Raw genomic sequence first — 15,236 nt, 5'->3', positions numbered from 1 at the left:
ATATAATAATTATATAATCAAGTAAATAATATTGTAATTAATCGATCATCGATCTTCATCATAATTGTTTTAATTTTTGTACGACGAATATTGGTAATATTTGTTACACTTTCAATATTTTACAATTAATCCCCCACAAAATTTATATTGTTTCTATTCCATTTGTCTAGAATTTAAATATACTACTATGATTAAAAAGTATCGGGAATGGTTCAATAAAATGCAAGATTTTAATTTATTCATCAAAATTTATTTCGTCCCCTTCAAAATAATCCCCTTCCACTGCAATGCACTTATGCCAATATTTTGGCAAAACAAGTGTCTATTTGTAAATGAAAACAGACAATGACATACGGATTGCTGCTGAGATGTTGATGAAAGTCATATCAACTTGGAAAAAAACGACCATCTTGCACACATGCAGTTTAAATGAACCATTTCCAATACTTTTTAATCACAGTAGTAAACGGTTATTAATGTATATGTCCAACTTGTGTGTCTGTTATCTACAGAGAATATAAACTCGATTCTAGAAAAAAAAAAGAAATAAGTTTCAGTACTGGCCTTTGGTTTCATTTGTGATCGAACTAAATTAGAGATAAAATTAGACAAATTAGAGAAATATAAACATAAAAATATTCGCAAAATAATGTAAAGTACATTATACAAAGACAAATATTTCTTTATTTCTTTGAATTTAAAAGTTTTGTTACATTAAAATTTTTTTATCCATTAGAATAATACAAATTAATCTGATCATTTTTAGATAAACAATAAATGTGATAATTTATGTGTGACATTATCGCATTTCATATGTGTACTGCCGCTTTGTTTCGATTCTATGATGATACTAATTTTTTACTTAAAACGACTCTAATTACGAACTTTTATAATCATACACAAATTGATGATACTAATGTACTCTAACAATATTTGCATGGATTATGTTTATAATATATACTTAAAAACTACAAAACTATGATGATAGTATATTTGTTGACAAATGTTGAAAATAATATTACAATAGATAATATAACATACAATAGGTATTAATATAATATATACCAACGAAGTAATAATGCTGATTATTTTCAAAGATTTTTAACCAACCAATGATTAGACTACATTTAAATTAACTTGAAGAATACAAGATATAAAACGTTTATACTCTTAGAAATGATGTTTTTTCTCAAAATATTTAAATTACTTTGTCAGAAAATATAAATGTTACTTTCTCACAATATTTTATACTTATATTTTATAATTAAACAGAATATTGCTGACAAGTCCAATATCCTGTGAATATACAAAAAACGATATTCTACAAGAAATATGTGGATATTACTAGTACATTATCTATATTTATGATATATCTACTATATTATAATTATTATTTTATAAATTCGATGAGGATTTAATTAATGTTGAATCAATGGTTTATCGACCATCTCAACGTCAAATCAATGTCGAATCAACGTTACGGTTCTGACTGGGTAAGATAGTAGCATATGGTCCCACTGTGTGCAACGATGCTACATAGATTGACGCGTCCATTTTAATTCGGTCATATTCGAAACATAAATTATTTTATGTTTATTTAGTTCGGCCACAAGAGAAAATTTTTTTGAAGTACTCATATCTTCCGCATATTTTTATTATTTGTCATTTTAATACGACAAGAAGTAACACTAAGGGCCAGTGGCGCCATGGTACTTTCGTTCCATAGTTTCAAGATGAGAGTTTGTATTCTCTGGTTATCTAACTACTGAACACAATATATCTAGACTGCGTGTTAGAGGAATGGGGGGTAGAGCTGACGTAGAAAAGGATGCACTCTGTTTTGTCTGTGCGTTCTCTCTCGATGGGAATGGAGTAAGGGAGACAGTTGCTAACAGCGGCTATACTGTCGTACAGGGATACAGAAAATACAGACTCAGAACCTGTGTTTTTTAAAAATGTCGCATATGTTATTTCATAAATGTCAATAGATATTACGACTCTCAGCCAATTAAATTGCTCTATTGATGAAATATATACGATATTTTTCACAAATTTTCGAAAATAAAGGCTCAGATTAGCAACTGCCTTTTCTATTCCTCTTGAAATTTAAAAGAACGTACAGTCTAGATATATTATATGTCTATGCTACTGAATTTGTTTCTTTATTTGTTGTAGAGCGTTATCGTAAGAGCTTCGAAATTCAGTCTCCCTTTACTGCTACATCCATCTAACTTGTCGTTTTTTCGCATTGTTTCCTTTTCAGTTAAAATCATGAAAATTCGATCGTATTCTTTGAAATAAATGCATGTGCATTGTTACTACTTTATTTGTCGGGATCAAATTATTCAACTATTTCATAGGAATGTGGTTGCTGCTTAGTTGGGTTTATTTAATAATTCCTTTGCACGATCAATAGCTAAATTCTCGATAATTTTTGCAAAAGACTTCACTTTCAATTTACCAACATTTTCATTCCCTGTACTAGGAGCGCAGGTAGTTTTCTCTACGGCTGTTTCAGCAGCTGCTCGCTCAACTAAGGAATTTTTGCCATCATCATCGTCATCTTCCACGGTGATGACTTCGGGCGTTATGGTTTTGTTATTACTGTTTGTTTGTGTTGTTAAGGAACTGCTCGCATCAACGATCTTCTTAGTCTCCTTAAAATTTGTGAGATACATGTGAGATGAATGGGAGTGACGCAAATGCCTCTTGTACCTTTTCTCGTCAGTACTGATACGTGGGCACAATAAACACTCTATTACAGGAATCTTCTCGGATAATTGATCCAATTGTGGATAAATCAAATCATTTCGAATTAAATCTGAATGTGCGTATCTCAAATGAGCGTGGAAATACATTAAAGACGGATATTGTAACGGACATAATGGACAAGAATAATCAGTAGTATTATTTACTGACACACAGTTCTGTAATATAATCTCTTCATTTCTAGGAATAGGAGCTGCGGTAACAGGAGTATTAGATATATTACTTGATTTAGGTGGGACATTAGTAAAAGTTGCTTTAGATTTGTCAGCAGATCCAGTTGAGAAAATCGAGTGCCCATCTAACATTTGCTCCAGAGATATGTTGAAGGAATCAGATAAACTATGATTTTTTGTTGATATATCAGTTGATTCAGTGGATGTAGGAACTGGAGTGATAGCTTTAGATTGATTATTCTGTTCTACTTCCCTCGTTGTGGTTATGTTGCAGTTCATCGTTGTGGCTTCAGATCCATTAATCGTTGATGTAGAATTTAGAGTCTTCTGCTTAGGTTCAACGTCTATTAGGAATAAAGCTTTGAGAGCTTCTGGTGTTGGTTCAATAGCAACTTTATCTTGTGTATCCTGCATAATCGAAATACTGTTCTGACCATTACAAGATTGTTGAAAAGATTGAATTATGTTCTTCCTAGACACTACTACTTGGTCTACCAAGTCCAGAATAGTTTTCTTCTGAATTTTATCGTTACTAACAGAGGGAAGTTCCAGATTTGAAGCAACATGTTTAACGAAGATCTTACTAAAATGAGCCTGAAGAATATGCTTATGAATCGTTTCAAGAGAAACAAACTTCATATCACAGTAAAAGCAACGATATATGTATTTCTCCTTGGTTTTACTACTAGTAGATTTACATTGATGCTCCTTGCATTCAGTACTTGAAGAAAATGTCTGACCACAGTATTTACAATTATTTGTATTACTATATGAAACTAAATTAGCATGAAAATGTTTTTCATGGCATCTCAATGAAGTAATCGATGGCAATATTTCATTACAACGTTGACACATATGTTCATTATAGACATCACGACAGATATGAGTAAAACTCTTGTGCTGATCAAGCACGTTGCGAGTTCTACATAATCTGTTACAAAGATTACATTTAAAATCACCATCGTTGGCGTAGAATAATTTATGACTCTTCAAGTCATCAGCATTTTTACATTTAAATTGACAAATCTGGCAAATGTAGTCAGTGGACGATAGTTGAGCTTTGTTTTGTTGATTCATAGACAAATCTATAACTTGTTCATCTCCTTCCATATTATTTACTGACTGAGCATATCTTGTAGATTGTTGCACAATTTCAGCTGAATTAGCTTCATCAGGATGAACATGCATGTTGTGTGAATAAAAATGTAACTCGTGATTGAATCCCTCTTTGCATATGTTGCAGGTATAAATATAGGATTTACGCTTATCCTCTGGATAGTGATTAAGCTTGTTATGATGATGATACATATACATGCCTTCAAAATCTTTCGAGCAGATGGAGCATGTAAACTTGTGATTCTTGTAATAATACATTCTATGTTCTACATAACGATCAAGAGTCTCAAATGCTAAGTTGCACACACTGCACGTTGCATTACCGTTATTTGATTCGTCATCTTTTCCTGGAGTATTACGGAAATTGGGCATAATTGTTTCGAGCATCTGTCGGCCGTGCAGATGCAACACGTGTGGTCGAAGATCATATTTCTTAACGAAACCTTGATTACAAAATACGCAGTGAAAATCATAATTCTTTGACAATTGTGGTACATGTGCCGCGGCAATGTGCGATTGTAGATAACGTTTCGAACTGAATGCAGTATTACATAGTGGACAAAACTCGGTGACACGACTGAAACTGCGTATATGTTGCTCTAAGTTCTTCTGATTTTGGAATCGCTTTCCACATATATCACATGGATACGTCTTAACATTTGATTCAGTAGAATTCGACTGTAGACTGTAGACACTTGTAGTATCTTGGTCACTGATTATGGAATTATTAACGATTGGAGGATTAACAGTTTGTGGATGTTTGGTAGGCTTCTGTAATTCTTTGGAGATTCCAATATTTTCCACGATAAAAATTGTTTTCCTACCAAAAAAATTTTCATCATTTTCATTAATTTTCAAATTCTCTTCAATAATGTTAGGTTCTTCGATTATTTCCATATCTTTTTCGTTATTTCTTAGCTCTTCATTAACTGGCACTATTCGAATCGTGTCCGGTTCTTCCACGCGCTTATTATTTGGAAGCTCATGTGAGACATGTTGAATATTTTTATTGTGTATAACCGTGTTTGTATCAACATCGTTGCGATTGAGAGTGTTACTTTGAAGAGTGACTTCTAAAGTATTCGTCTCCGTAGTAGAATCCTTCTGAACTTCATCCACTTTTTCTTGTATTGGGCAATAACGATCATGCACTGACCATAATAAATGGGACGAGAATGTCTCATTACATTTAAGGCAAGTGTAAGTTCCTTTTTCTGAGCAATTTACATCAATATTTATTGGATATTGGTCATCTTTGTTTTGGAAATATTTCAGACAATGATAATTTAAGTGTTGTTTCAGCTCTGCAGTATCGGATAATAATACATTACAAACACAACATTCGTTTGCTTTGAATGTATGTTCGCGCAAATAATGTTGAAGCAATTTATGTTTCAACGTATATCGTGCGTTGCATATGCTTGACATGTATGCCATATGAGATTCCTTGATATGCATTCGTCTGTTTATTTTTGTTGGAAAGCTCTTCTCGCAGAGTTTACAGGTAAAGCAATTGTCATCATCTTGTTTCTCGATGTCTGTTTCCAGATTATCTTCAGCTTGTTCAGTTTTTAAGCGTTCTAAAGAAATTTCCAATTCTTTGAGTACAACATTATTTTTCACATCATTCTTTTGAAATGTAGAGTTTGGCTCAGTAATTGGGGAAATCAAGTCTTGCTCAAACGTAATCTGAGTTGTAGAATCAGGATGATTTTTTAGCTTTTCATCACATCTCTTCAAAGTAATTGTACAATCCTTAAATTTAGGACGAGTCATAGTAATTTTTGAAGAATCCAAATCTGCTTTGTCCACACCATTTGCATGCTGTTCCATTTTAGTATTGCTTTTCAAGTCAAGTTGAGATTTCTTAAGAAAAGTAAAGTTCTTTTTATTTAAATATCCCAAAAAACGAATAGCCCTCGTAGGTCGTAAACTATAGGGAATGTCGTGTTCAGATAACATTGTGTTTTTTATTTGATCTTGGAACTTTTCACTTTCAACATTTGCGTCTGGAAGATTCTCCAGAAAACACTTCATCATTTCAACATCCGCATGTAATTTTACAAAAGGTTCTTTGGTAGGACATTCTTCACAAGAATTTTCACTTTGTTCAAAAGTGGAAGCATATGTTATTTGTTCTAAATTATTATTGAATTTTTCAGTCGAGGTATGGATTTGTCCATTATGTATCGCCTCTTTTAAAAGTTTTGGTTTCAGATTTTCTAATTGTTCGTTATGACTTGAAGCATGTGTAGATAAACCGTCTTTCATAATGTGTAATTGCTGTAGATCATCTTTAGTATCGCGTTTTTTCTTGCAAAGTTCGATGTATTCATTTAATGTTGGCTGTCGTAATTTTTTTGTAAGTAATGTTTCTTGATTGGATTGCTGATCAATTAATTTATCCATCTTTGTTGTGCCATCATCTGAAGATTGTTTACAACTCTTATTTATAAGAATGGTACTTAATCCTTTGGATTCATCAAGATTATTTAAACGTGATTCTTCATGTACGGAATTCTTCGAGGTATTTTTACAAGACGTATTTTTAAGGACGACTGCGGATTTTTCGACTTCAATTGCTTTATTTGAATATATTAACTCATCATGTACGTGAAACAAATGAGATTGTAAATAATGTTTTTTTTTAAAACTACGATTACAAAAATGACAGTATTTTTTGCAACATTGTTCTGGCTCTTTTTTGTGGCACAAAATGACGTGTAAATATAGTTCTGCTTGCGATTTGCAACGTTTGCTACAAAACTTGCATCTCAATGTTCCAACTCTCAAAAAGTATAGCTGATGCAGCTGAAGGTTTCGAGAACTCTTGAAGTTTATGAAGCACACGTTACATTTGGTTCCTCTTTTATTATTTGTATTGCGCGCAATATTTGATTTTGGCATAACAGGTTGCTCTCTTTCTTCGTTCTTCGCTCGTCCTTTAGTCGATTTAGTATTAGTATAGCCATAACGAATGACATCAAAACGTTTTCGTTTTTTTCTAAGTACTGGCAAAATGTTACGTACATGTTCTTTTTCAGTTGTTCGTTTGCGTTTCAGATTAATAGTGTTAGTTAGTCCAGAATCATCCGAACACTTAGAACGATTATCATCTACACAATCTTCTGTTTTATGGTTTATACATTTACACAGTACATCATTCTTTTTTATTAATAATGATTTGCCGCCATCAGATCGTTTAGAACGACTCCTTAAAAACTTATAATTGTCAGTTGTGTTATCATCCATTGTTGCATCGATAGGTTCTTCTTTAATCTTCATTCCATTCTGGATTTCTATAGCGGACTGAAAAAATACAAATTCAGTTTAACTCACTCAGCTCACCTGAAAATACTACAGAATCTTTTAACTTTTAGTTGCAACTAGAATCTCGAATAGAAAAAAGCACTAACAAATATACATGACCACCAGTTACTCTATGATTGACATGATTTTGGCTTGTATAAATATTATAATGCATATTATTATCATATTACCATTCACGTAAACAGACTTGTTTAATTAGCGATAGCTGGCGATAGTGCTTAAAAAATGACAAGTTACGTGTTAACGTCATCTTTGAAATACAAACACTGAAATAGAACTATACTGAAAGAGGCACTGAACGTGCCGAAGCATGGCAGAGACAGATTCTATAAAGTCTCTATGAGTCTGTTCTTTTCAGCAGAATTAGTGCTGCATTGGAACTACACTGATACAGAACTAGAACTGACGAATAGCAAAAATTCATAGGTAAAGAGATGTCAGATAAGGCAGGAAAGAACGCCATAGTGCAGGAAACAGCATAGCGCAACACCGTTATTGCAGCTATTAATATTTCTTCAGATGAAGATTTTATTTTACCTTTATATACCTCCATTATATACACGCAGAACCTATCTGAGATGAAAAACATGATAATATATTGTTATTTCATATGTCATAATTGATTAATATTAATAAAGTAAAAACTATAGAAGTATCTAATAACTAAACAACTGTAGGTCTATTCTTTTCAAATACACTGCCTGAACTAATATAAATTTTTCCTTCGCAATGTACTGAATTGCTTGTGATTGCAACAAAATATGATCCTTTTGGACCAGTCTATACTTCCATGCTTGTGCACAAGCATTGGTTCATTAGAAAGAGATAAGCCTATAAGATAAATCATATATCTGTCTCTGCTACGTTTTTCGCCTATTGATTTTATAAAAGCAATGCTTCTTCCAGTAGTTATATTTTAGTGTATACAAATATTAACTCTAATTATTGCTAACCTCAAAAATTCATTTACACGAACGATAATCACACATATCCATATAAATGGGAATTATGCTGGCTAATCACAAAGTAGTATTACATGATCCTGTTAATGTCTTTTTCTTATATGAAATATTCTACTTGCAAGAAAACAAACTATTTCATGAAACAATAAATCATTCCTTAATAAAACATCCAATAAAATATCCTTAACCTAAATTAAAATTATCCTGGAGCTAAATGCATATTTTGTAAATTATTTTACTATATCTATTTGTGTATGCTATAAGGTGACCTGTTTTAATCGCCCTAATCACTTTTCAGCCAAATAAAACGTCACACAAAAAATTGTTCAGAAAACACTTTGTAGGCTGTATAAAGTTTGAAAAGAGCAATTTAATTCTATTATTGGTTTTCCAATTAAGATAACACTAAACTTAGTCAAGCCAAGTTATTCTTTGGGAACAGAGTCTCTCTATATTTGTGTATTCATATATTGCGTAAAATGAAAGAAAAAAACGATTTATATTATATTGGGTTGGCTAATAAGTCTGTGCGGTTTTTCTCGATAGATGGTTTCAAGGCGCTCTGCTAAGCTTTATCTTCAGTCGAAAGTCTTGAAAGCATATAGTTATTGACAGATAGTATTTTAACGTGCATTTTAAAAAATATACGTAAATATTGCTTGCGTATCTTGTGTTTTGTGTTATCTGGAAATGGATAACCAGAACGAGCATTTTCGGCATATTATGGTTTTTTATTAAAAAAAAATAAAAATAAAAAAAAACGTGGTGCAAACCTATTAAAAGATTCATGCAATATATGATGAGGATGCCGTAAAAGAACGCGTGTGCCAAAAGTGGTTTGCGAGATTTCGTTGCAGAGATTTTTCCATCAAAAACAAACCATGTTTAGGCCAACCAAATGAGATCGACAGCGATAAATTGAAAGCGGTAATCGACACTAATCTACACTATACGCGGGAGATTGCAGATGTTTTCCAAATATCGAAATCGAGCGTGGAAAATCATCTGCATCAACTTGGTTATCTTAGCCGTCTCGATGTTTGGGTTCCACACGAACTGAGCGAAGCTCATTTAAGGGGCTATTCCGGTGTGACGACCTAAAAAGTTACGCATCTTTGACGAATTTTCTCTCAAAAAGTACTGCATGTAACGGCATAACATTTTTTTCCCCTGTGTATGTATACTCTAGGAGAATAGAAAAAAAATTATTTATAGTAAAACAATGCATATTTATTTACTTATGAATGGACACATAAATAAAAAAATCATCTTGCTGCCGCAGGTGATTGGGGCCCTCCAGGTCTGAAACAAAAAATTCAAAGAGATTCTTAATCTGTATAAGTGTCGCTATCGCCTGAACCTCAATCATGGTAAAATTTTAATATTAACTTATATTTTCGTTCCAATTATGGCGCAAAAAAAACGTATTTTTTTAAACACCTTTGCAAAAAATGCCGCCATTTTGTTAATTTATGATATAAATTAATAATTGAGGTTCGGGCGATAGCAACATTTATACAGATTAAGAATCTCTTTAAATTTTTTATTTCAGATCACCTGGAGGGCCCCAATCACCTGCACCAACAAGATAATTTTTTTTATTTATGTGTCCATTCATGAGTAAATAAAAAAATAAATATGCATTGTTTTACTATAAACAATTTTTTTCTATTCTCCTAGAGTACACCTTTCAGGGAAAAAAAATTTTATGCCGTTATATGCAGTACTTTTTGAAAGAAAAGTCAAAAGATGCGTAAGTTTTTGGGTCGTCACACCGGAATAGCCCCTTAATCCAACGCATTTCCATCAGCGATTCACTCGGAAAACGTGAAAAAATCGATCCATTTCTGAAGCGTATAGTAACTGGCGACAAAAAATGGATCGTCTATAATAACATCAAGCGCAAAAGATCGTGGGGGCAGCGCAGCGAACCGCCACAAACCACTTCGAAGACTGGGCTTCATCCGAGCAAGATCATGCTCTCAATTTGGTGAGATTGGAAGGGTGTTGTGTTCTACGAGCTACTTCCGAAGAACAGAACAATCAATTCAGATGTGTACTATAGTCAGCTGGATAAATTGAATGCAGCGATCCGAGAAGCGTCCAGAATTGGTGAATCGTAGAAGCGACGTCTTTTACCATGACAACGTTAGGCCGCACACATCTCTACAAACTCGGCAAAAATTATTGGCGCTAGGCTGGGATGTCTTACCACATCCTCCAGACATTGCACCTTCAGATTACCATCTGTTTCGCTCCATTCAAAATTCCTTGAATGGAAAGTACTTCGTTTGTGAGGAAGCTGTTAAACGACACTTGGAAGTTTTTTGCTCAGAAAGACAGGAAGTTCTTTGAACAAGAAATTATGAGCTGCCCGAAAGATGGCGAAAGATAGTAGATAACGGCCAATATATAATTGATTAAAGTTATTACCTTCTATAAAAATAATCATCGATCATTTATAAGTAAAAAACCGCATGGACTTATTAGCCAACCCAATACTAAATGCTGTTTAGGAAACCCACCTGCAATAACCTTGCAATAACCCACCTGCTAAAATTTTCAATTATTTCTGACGTGATAGCAGCACAAGTTCTACTTTATGCGATTCACATTCTCTTGGAATTTGTTTCTACTTTTTTATATTCAAGATTATCTCAAGGTCATAACTCAGACATACTTCAATATATTTTAACCCTTTGTATCCTAACGGTATTTCAAAGTACCGCTCTATATATGCGCTCTTGAACCTTTTTTCCGTGTCTTACCCTACATTCCTGTCGGTACTTACAAATACCACGTCAAAATTTAATCATTGAATTGTTACAAAATTAATTTTCCTATCTTATGTTTATGATATGCCAAGAGTTATTTAATTACGCAAAAATTTAATAAGGTCTTGGGTAAATTAATTTAGGATATAAAGAGTTAACATATTCTAGATGTCATAAGAAAAAAATATGCATATAATTTCCTGCAAAAAATATCGGAAACTTTTAAAAAATTTGAAAAAGAAATCGTTAAAAAAATTCTTTCACGGTATTCTTTCTTTGAAACCATTGAAATTATGTGCATATATTTTTATATGTGCATTATGTGTATATATTTCTTATAACATTAAAAACAAAGAAGATATTTAGGTGTTCTCCTTACGCTAGGACACACTGTATTGTATTAAGTTGGCAAAAAAGTTCGTTCGGTTTTTGCTTCAGTGCAAGTTCATTCCGATTCACTGTTTTTTTCTCAGCACTATTACGCAATTCGACTGCTCATTTGAAAAGTTATATTTCATATAACTTTTCTGCAAATCCCATACATCCCATATATCCCATATAAGCATAGAAAACCATTTACGTCAGCTAGGATACGTCTTTCAGCTTAATGTTTGGGTGCCGCGCGAATTAACCGAGATCAATTTAGCCACTCGCATATATGATTCGTTGCGGAAACGCCCATGGTGTAAGAGATCATGGAAGTCAAACAACAAGCCGATGCAAACAACCTCGAAAGGATTGCATCTGAAGAAGACCATGCTCTCCGTATGATAGAACTTCAAGGGTATCACTTACTACGAGCTGTTACCATCATGCAAAATGATTGATTCAATCATATACTGCTCGCAGTTAACGAAATTGGACCAAGTAATCCGCACAAAACGTCCAGAATTGACAAATCGGAAGGGTTTTCCACCACGATAATGCCAAACCCCATACGTCATTGACCATCTGGAATAAACTGCTTAGTCCAGGGTGGGATGTTTTGCGTCATCCTGCGTATTCACCGCACCTAACTCCTTCTGATTATCACTTATTGCAGTCGTTATAGAACTCTACGAACGGAAAAACCTTAAAGGATGATGAAACCATCAAAACCCACCTAGATTAATTTGTCACCAATAAGCCCCAAACGTTTTACGAACGCGACATAATAAAGTTGGAAGAAGAATGGCACGAAATCATCAATATTAATGCTCAATATTTGATTAAAGTTTATTTTATGTATCAAAAAAATGGTTTCATTCCACTCTAGGAAACTGAACGAACTTATTTGCCAACCCAATAGAAGCCACCTTTTGAATAGTTATCAGGTTTTAGCTATCACTCATTGTTTATTAAAAAATTGTTAATAAAAGTTTCATATACAAATATTTTTCCGTCACAACGTACATTAAAAATGGTAAACAGTACACGTATACAGGATGCTATTTTAATTATGTACCCCGATTAACATCGCAGAAAGTGGTCGAATGAAAAAATGTTCTAGACAAAAGTCAATGGATTTGAAGGGAACATATTTTTCGTCATAATATTTATATATAGTCCCAGTATATAATACGATAACACACGTATATATTCTCTAGGGACAGGCAAAACCTTTACCTCTGTACCTCTCCCAATAAAAGCTAACCTAACTTAATCTAATTTAACTTGTATATCTTTGACTGAATTTTGTCAAATATTGAGATATCTCATTAGAAAATTATATATACAAAAATATACTTAACAACTTTTAGAAATTTCAAAACCATCAAATTAACAAAAGTCAGGACATTATTGTAACAATGTATTGGGTCTGGGAAAAAGTTCGTGACGTTTTTCCCGATAGATGGCGTCAATTGCAAATAACTCAGGAAACACACATCGCAGCGATACCACTAAACGCTCGTTGGAAAGGTGACACTTCGAGCGTTACTTTGAGTGTATAAACATCGAAATTGGTGCAGTGGTTGGAAAGTTGTTTGCGTTTGAAAATGGAGAAAAGTAATGAAAAATTGCGCTATATTTTGCAATATTATTACGACAAAGGGAAGAACGCTGCGCAGGCTTGTGAAAAAATTTGTGCTGTGTACGGTGAAGGTACTTTATCAAAATCTGCTGCGCGGAAATGGTTCGCTCGCTTTTGTTCTGGTAATTTTGATGTGAAAGATGAGTCACGCTCTGGTCGTCCAATCACTGAAAAAGCTGATGAAATTCTTGAAAAAGTCCAGCAAGATAAGCATATCAGCAGTGTCGATATTGGTATGGAGCTAGGCATTGACCACAAAACTGTTTTGAACCATTTATACAAAGCTGGCTACAAAAAGAAGCTCCATATATGGGTTCCTCATGAGTTGAGCGCGAAAAACATGATGGACCGAATTAACATCTGCGATGCGCTGCTGAAACGCTGAAATCGAGCCATTTCTGAAACGTCATAACCGGTGATGAAAAATGGATCACGTACGACAATCGGAAGTGTCAAAGATCGTGGACAAGGGATGGTGAGCCGTCACAAACGTTCGCGAAGCCAGGATTGACGCCGAGAAAGGTGATGCTATGTGTGTGGTGGGACTGGAAGGGAATCGTCCACCATGAGCTACTTCCAGTTGGTCAGACCATTGATTCTCAACTCTACGGTGGACAACTAGATAGATTACGCCAGGCAATTGAAAGAAAACGGCTCGAATTGAATAATAGGAAAGGTGTTGTCTTCCATCATGACAACGCCCGACCACACACTTCTTTGATGACCCGTCAAAAATTGCGAGAGCTTGGTTAGGAAGTTTTGATGCATCCACCGTATAGTCTAGACATAGCACCCTCTATCACTTGTTCCGATCTCTGCAGAACTCTCTCAATGGAATTAAGCTGGTTTCAAAAGAAGCCTATGAAAACCACTTGATTCAGTTTTTCAACCAGAAACCACAGAAGTTCTTTACCGATGGCATCATGGCTCTACCCGAAAAATGGCGAAACATTGTAGATAATAATGGAGCATATTTGATTTAAATAAATTCATTTTCACACTATAAGAAAACCAGTTGAATTTTACTAAAAAAAACGCCACGAACTTTTTCCCAGACCTAATATTATTAAAACCAAGTAGAGTAAAATACCTAGTGTCATGTTTTTTTCTGATAAATAGTTAACGAGATATCGTAAATTAAATATTGAAAAAATTACCAAGCTTTCCTTAAATATCTCAAAAAATATTAGACAAAAAATATTTCAGACGAAAGTTGTTCAAATTAACTAGTAGAAAAAGATGATATAATAAAAAATTCGGATTTCCATTTCAGAAAAGTAATGATCAGTAAATATCTCGAAAGTGTCGCCATCTGTAAATAAACCGATATGGTTGTTTTATGTCCCCCTTGAAACCATACAACTTTTGTCTGAAACATTTTTGTTTATCGGGCTCAATTTTCAAGATATTCGGACCGACTGCTTATAATGAGATCTTGTGTAGGATAAATTAGGTTAGATTAAGTTTTCTGGGCGAAGTCCTTCTTTCACGTATATAGAGTGTCCTATTTTAATTGTACATGATTAACGTTATAGAAAATGGTCGGATGACAAAATGTTTTAGACAAAAGTTGTTGGGTTTTGAGAGGAATCCGATGATAGTCTTGAGCTTATCGTAGATGACCTTGTTCAAGATGATTTCAAGATTAATTGTGTTTTTCAAACAGAATGACCTATTTTTAACCGGAAATAGATAGAGGAAGAAATTTTACGTTAAAAACAGAAAATAACATGTGGAATCAGATTGATTCCTAAAGGTAATATGACCTTTCCATCTTGCTTTTTTGTATGCAAATTATTAGATATATTAATTAATTCGATGCTCTTACATTTTGTACCTTATAATCCGCTTTAAAACTAAATAGTTTCCCATCCTTTTACGATTTATGTGTATCGCTGTTTTCAAAACACTCTATGCTTCAGTAAAGCAGGAGACATAAAACATGATACAGCAGTGAACACAATAGAGGTCGGTAAACAGCATTTAACTCTTTGCGGCATAGATGGTCGGTCGGGGAGGGAATGCTGGCGCAGCTCCCCCCACTCCGGCCCGTCTGGCAGAAGACCCTCTGTGGTGGGGTTTTAACCGGTAAGAGTCCGAC

The 15,236-nt window shown here is 33.9% G+C and overlaps 1 protein-coding gene across 3 annotated transcripts in view; it reads right to left on the bottom strand.

The window, feature by feature from the left end:
* Positions 1-1,962: 1,962 nt before the first annotated feature.
* Positions 1,963-15,236, bottom strand: part of LOC105191799 (zinc finger protein 423) — a 33,639-nt gene continuing 20,365 nt past the window's right edge. For 2 of the 3 annotated variants that reach the window (XM_011155454.3, XM_011155453.3), the window contains exon 3: positions 1,963-7,367. In XM_011155454.3, coding sequence (XP_011153756.1) covers positions 2,376-7,367 — 4,992 coding nt within the window. In that variant the 3' untranslated portion in view covers positions 1,963-2,375. Of the gene's footprint in view, positions 7,368-15,236 lie in introns of those variants that run through there. The other variant, XM_011155455.2, reaches the window with a different exon arrangement.

The sequence above is a fragment of the Harpegnathos saltator genome, unplaced genomic scaffold (assembly GCF_003227715.2).
Source record: "Harpegnathos saltator strain DR-91 unplaced genomic scaffold, Hsal_v8.6 scaffold25, whole genome shotgun sequence".
Lineage (NCBI taxonomy): Eukaryota > Metazoa > Arthropoda > Insecta > Hymenoptera > Formicidae > Harpegnathos > Harpegnathos saltator.
The sequence above is the reverse complement of the archived record's forward strand: the minus strand, read 5'-3'. Positions and strand labels throughout refer to the sequence as shown.